The sequence below is a fragment of the Physella acuta genome, unplaced genomic scaffold (genome assembly GCF_028476545.2).
Source record: "Physella acuta isolate Inbredline_101_S28 unplaced genomic scaffold, ASM2847654v3 ptg000991l, whole genome shotgun sequence".
NCBI lineage: Eukaryota > Metazoa > Mollusca > Gastropoda > Physidae > Physella > Physella acuta.
This window is the reverse complement of record NW_026732508.1, coordinates 292,148-298,063: the sequence shown is the minus strand read 5'-3', so window position 1 is coordinate 298,063 and position 5,916 is coordinate 292,148. Positions and strand designations below refer to the sequence as shown.

The following is a 5,916-nucleotide window of genomic DNA, read 5'->3' as shown; positions in this document are numbered from 1 at the left end:
TTGGTTCAAGTTTGATTTTCACAACACAAACATTTAAGTTAGAAAACTTGTATTGTTGGCTTAACTCATTTAAGATTCGACAATGAAAATAAATTAGGGTTTATGTAAAGACTTTTAAAAAATGATGATCAATCTTGTAGATTTTTTTTTTTTTTACCAGGACATAGGAAGATCCTATATATTTGAGTGTCATTTAGGTCAGCATTATTTCACTAACCAGTCTATCCCACTGTTTCTCATAAATTTCCAAGGGAGATACAAAAAAATTTGTTGTGGTTTTGAACTACTCATTATTTTTTAAAAGATATTCTCTTAGAGAGAAATGTTACTAACTGAGGAAAGTATATCAGACTATTTTAACTATTAACCCCATGCTCTGGATAGCGCCACATCATTTACTCATCATACACATTAAATAAAGAATAAAATTGTATCAACTTTTCATTGATTACAAGGCCTGTATACACAAAAAATAAATACTTCTTTTGTAACTTCCATTTAATTTCAAGATTGCGAACAAACTTCTTTCAATCTTCTGCTTGGCGCCTTGTAAAAAAAATAATTTTGTATCAACATTTTAAATTCATTGTGAACACTACGCAAAGCCAAAGATTTAACAATCCATTTCTTTATAGTCTTCGGCACATGACTTCGAGGTAATTGTAGACCGAATGTTTTTACAATCTTTTTTTTGGCCCATGAAATCTCATAATACTGATTGTTATAATTTAAATGTTTTTCTCCCACAATGATTCAAATCCTGTTTTTCTTGTTTGCTGCCTACAATAAAGCCATTATAATTTCATGTTATGCAACACTGGTTGTATACTTCTAAATATAACTTGGTTATGTAAGTAGGTCAACACAACCCAGACTGTTTTAGATATTGCCAGATCTTTTATAAAAGGGTATGTAACTCTGGTTGTTTTACCTAAAGGTCAGCTAAAGCTTAGGCAGAAATGTAACAATGTAGTCAAAGGCCATTGTGTGTCAAAGGTCATGAAAACATGTTGAACATCTGGTAAACAACATTGAAGTCTGTGATTTATTTTTTTGTTTAATTTGTAATTTGATTACAATGGACAGTTTGTAAAGAAGAATGTAATTTATATAAACCATGTGTTTCTGCTCATGAGGGGAAAAAGGCTCGCAGGACAAAATTCTGACCAAGTCATACCTTCATATGCCAAGGACAAGAAACAAATGGAGTCTACTTCATCTGTCAAATGGATTGTTAGGTCTAAAGGGCACGTTTACTTATATTTCTGTACTGCAGATCAAATTTAAACTCTCCTGGCCATCTTTAGACACCTGGTTAATAGATTGAAATCCTCTAAGACATTGTTTTATTAATCCCCAAACTAGTTTCATTAGTGAAGAAGCTGTTGATTGAAGCAGGTGGAATTCAGGTGGCAAGCTGTATGTTAATGTTTGGTAGTTGTGGCAGGCTGTATGTTAATGTTTGGTAGTTGTGGCAGGCTGTATGTTAATGTTTGGTAGTTGTGGCAGGCTGTATGTTAATGTTTGGTAGTTGTGGCAGGCTGTATGTTAATGTTTGGTAGTTGTGGCAGGCTGTATGTTAATGTTTGGTAGTTGTGGCAGGCTGTATGTTAATGTTTGGTAGTTGTGGCAAGCTGTATGTTAATGTTTGGTAGTTGTGGCAGGCTGTATGTTAATGTTTGGTAGTTGTGGCAGGCTGTATGTTAATGTTTGGTAGTTGTGGCAGGCTGTATGTTAATGTTTGGTAGTTGTGGCAGGCTGTATGTTAATGTTTGGTAGTTGTGGCAGGCTGTATGTTAATGTTTGGTAGTTGTGGCAAGCTGTATGTTAATGTTTGGTAGTTGTGGCAGGCTGTATGTTAATGTTTGGTAGTTGGGGCAGGCTGTATGTTAATGTTTGGTAGTTGTGGCAGGCTGTATGTTAATGTTTGGTAGTTGTGGCAGGCTGTATGTTAATGTTTGGTAGTTGTGGCAGGCTGTATGTTAATGTTTGGTAGTTGGGGCAGGCTGTATGTTAATGTTTGGTAGTTGTGGCAGGCTGCATGTTAATGTTTGGTAGTTTGGCAGGCTGTATGTTAATGTTTGGTAGTTGTGGCAGGCTGTATGTTTATGTTTGGTAGTTTGGCAGGCTGTATGTTAATGTTTGGTAGTTGTGGCAGGCTGTATGTTTATGTTTGGTAGTTGTGGCAGGCTGTATGTTAATTTTTGGTAGTTGTGGCAGGCTGTATGTTAATGTTTGGTAGTTGTGGCAGGCTATAGGATAATGTTTGGTAGTTGTGGCAGGCTATAGGATAATGTTTGGTAGTTGTGGCAAGCTGTATGTTAATGTTTGGTAGTTGTGGCAGGCTGTATGTTTATGTTTGGTAGTTTGGCAGGCTGTATGTTAATTTTTGGTAGCTGTAGCAAGCTGTACATTAATGTTTGGTAGTTTGGGCAGGCTATAAGATGTTTGCTAAATTATTTTTATCCATTTAATTTTTGGTTTGAGGAAGAGGTTGAAAATAATAACTTATGTAATTTGTACAGCATTTGGTTCAAATGAAAAAAATTAATTAAATACACAAAATTATCCAAAATACAGATGAAGAAGAGTTCAATGTCTGTGTAATCTGCATATCAAGGGATAGTGTATTCAGTTTTATTCTCTTCCAACTTTTTACTTTGCCAACTTGAAACAGGCCTACAATTATTTTAATAAAAGAAGGCCTATGTTAGGCTTGAACGCAACATATCTTGTGGTAACTGCTGCCTGAGTTAACAAAGAGTTCTTTGTTCAAGTCCTAATAGCTTATGATTAAAATTTCCACACAGCTATGTTACTATTTAAAATCTAACCTGTTATTTATAGAAGAAAACTAGAACCTCATATTTAAAGAATAAAAAAGTTATATCCTCTAATTTTAAAAGAAAAAAAATAATATAACCTAGTATTTATAGAAGAAAAAAATACCATAACCCCTAATTTAAAATAGAAAAAAAAACTATAACCTTTTATTTAAAGAAAATAAAAAATTTTAAGTTTTGTTAAGCTTTCAAAACAGCCTTAATTTGTCAGTGGTATATTTTATCTCATTGTTAAAATTTAACTTTAAGTGTTATATGACAAGCGCCTAATCACATAAAGTCTTGAACTTTGTTAAAATGTGAAATAGGAGCTATACACCTTTAGCAACAAAAATTAGCAAAAATTCTAGGTTTTTTTTTTTTTTTTTTTTTTTTTAAATAACCAAACTCTTTTTTTAAAGATTCCAATGCATTAAAAAATAACTACTATGTCAAAATTATATTTTTCAGAACCTATGTTAAATTATTTATAAAGCAATAAGAAACTTTACAAACGAGAAAATAAAATAACACCTTTTATTGGAAAATAATTTAATTCAGAAATATAAAAGATTGTCAAAACAGTGACAAACACAAAAGATAAAACAAAAGGTAGAAAAAATTAAGATATACAACACTACATATAAATTGTAAAATGCATATTGTGTAAAATCAATTATATCAAATTAAAACAATTTTAAAAAGGCTGTTTAATAACTAAAAAAACTTTAGCTTTTAAGTTTGGAATTTAATACAAAGATTTGTATTTACATAAAAGTGGACAACTTCAATGTGAGGTTGATTTGTTTTGATTCATATATCAGGAATTGGGCATTAATTTAGTTGCCATTAATAAAGAACACAAACATATCCATAATTTTATTTTATTTAAACTATCGGATATCTCAAAAGTGAGGTTCATTGTAATAAATCGTTCAGCAGGACCATAAATAGCTGTCATATCGATGTTTTAGAATTATCACTGCCTAATTAATTTCTATCTAGACATGTTAATATATTTAATTATATTTGTGATCACAGTTAATTACGCATACTGGCCAGCTATTGGTTTTTCACTAATTGTAGACTCATAGTGAGAAACATATCTGGGACGCCTGAAATGTTTGAAGATCGTGACAGCTATCTTTAAGACCAGTAAAGCTCCAGCGACAGCCAATAAAACAATTTTAAAAATAGAGTTCTGTTCCCCGTCTTCATAATGTTTGTTTATGCTCCCAATTAAAGCAACGACAACAACCATGTATGGGGTTATTGTATAACGAGAGTAGCGATCTAGGAAAAAAAAATCAGCTATAGCATAGATAGAGAGTTCTGCGGATAAAATAGCCAAGACGATTGTCCCCGAGGTTTGGTGGTCCACTGATTGGTTCCCACTGTAGATCATCACCATGGAGACGTTGAGCAGAGTTGCAATGGTCACCCATGTTGCTTGGATACCTAAACCATTATGAACCAGAGCTCTTGTTAACCAAATGTCAACCGTTCTCTTCTGCTCCACAAGTTGCGCTGAAGCTTTATCAAGAGCTTTATATGAGATATACATAGCTCCGTACATTAAAAACCCATAGGCAATAAGTAAACCGCAGGCTGCTTCAATCTCTTGTCTATCAAAGGAAATCAACCAGGCTATGTTCACACAACATATGATGATACATACACCCAGCATAGACAAAGGAAGAAATCTGGGGTTCTCGTACAGAGGGCCACTGCCACTTTTCCTACAAATATTCACCAAGGAGTAGATCACCCATAGTGTTTGCCATGCATAGATAAAGCCCCATATGCTGAAGGTCCAGCCTGCTGGTGTTATTGGGGTCTCAAACTTGGCAGATATGTCTCCAGTTCTATTTTGAAAAACAGCTGTGAAATGGAAGTTAAAAATATAATTATTTTTCTAAGATAAAGTAAGAAATCTTTTTAATTGTAATTTTAAAAAAGGGTTCTATGTAATAAGAATTTATAGATTAAATCTTCATTGATGGTCAGTGTTTATTTAAGGCATCTCTACAGACTACAGGGGGGGGAGGATGACTTTAGTTTTCAGAGCTTTAAGGGAATTATAAATGTATCTAGTTGGAAACATTGAACTGCAGTTTATAAATATAATATAGTTATAAACTTAAATCAAAAGTTTAATTTTGCAATAAATGTAATAAGTCATCTTAAACTAAACAAATGAAGATCTATAATTTAAAAAAAAAAAACTTACTTCCATCTGGGCCTGATGCACTAAGACCATTTATGACAAATTGGCCGATCATAAAGATACTGTTTGTGATTGCCAGCAATGGGTACAACATTTTACTTGAGTTTTTGGTCTTCTGGACAAGGTAGCCTAAAAAAGTATATTTGAAAAAACTGGGGACAAAATAAAAAATGCATAAAGTATAAACATTAAAATGTCAAAACAATGTGACAGTAAATAGATCTAGATCTATGTGTTAAGAGCTTTTAATGTTTGTTTTCTACCTAATGTTTAATGTAGGGATAAGCTTTCGTTTTTTAAAGCTGTCAGACCCTATGTATATGAATATGCCTATAATATTCATATTATTACGAAGGCGCCAATAAACTGAACGCTACATAATACACATTCAGTAATTTAAATAGGTCTAAGTTAAACATGTTAAATTTAAAATAGTACATAAGATATATCTAGATCTTGGTCTAATTAAATAAATCGTAAAAATTCATCTATATATTAAGTATTTAAAATATTTTTTAATTTAATGTATTAATTTATAATTAATTGTAACGGCCGGCTAGCGGTTAAAATATAATACATAAATACACTTAAATACATTGCGTACATTAAGAATTCGATCTAAATCTATCTACTAGATATCTACCTTTTTGGAATTTGCAGTTAACAGAATTGAAGCTGAAACGCAGACGTGTGCCAAAGAAATGTTTTGCAGCAGATCCACGCGTTTTTATATACGGTTCACTCGCACCAAAGAATAATTGTCGCAGGGGTGGGATTGGTAGGCCTCGTTGAATTTATTTTTCTTACATAACTGCGGTGACGTCATAGTTCACTGAAATGTATGACACGCCGTTTTGTAACGTTCTA

General features: G+C 32.6%; 1 protein-coding gene across 1 annotated transcript; it reads right to left on the bottom strand.

Moving 5' to 3' along the window:
- Positions 1 to 3,359: 3,359 nt before the first annotated feature.
- Positions 3,360 to 5,916, bottom strand: LOC131954369 (uncharacterized). Its single transcript, XM_059317995.1, has 3 exons — positions 5,693 to 5,916; positions 5,053 to 5,201; positions 3,360 to 4,703 (listed from the first exon to the last, which is right to left on the bottom strand). The coding sequence occupies exons 2-3, from the start codon at positions 5,141 to 5,143 to the stop codon at positions 3,868 to 3,870; spliced, it is 927 nt and encodes a 308-aa protein (XP_059173978.1). The 5' UTR covers positions 5,144 to 5,201; positions 5,693 to 5,916; the 3' UTR covers positions 3,360 to 3,867.

What these genes read in the sequence shown, in the direction of transcription:
- LOC131954369 (XM_059317995.1), bottom strand. Translation starts at nt 5,143, where the DNA reads ATGTTGTACCCATTGCTGGCAATCACAAACAGTATCTTTATGATCGGC. An exon ending in TGCATCAGGCCCAGATGGAA is followed by an intron (nt 4,704 to 5,052) that starts GTAAGTTTTTTT and finishes TCCATTTCACAG; the next exon opens with CTGTTTTTCAAAATAGAACT.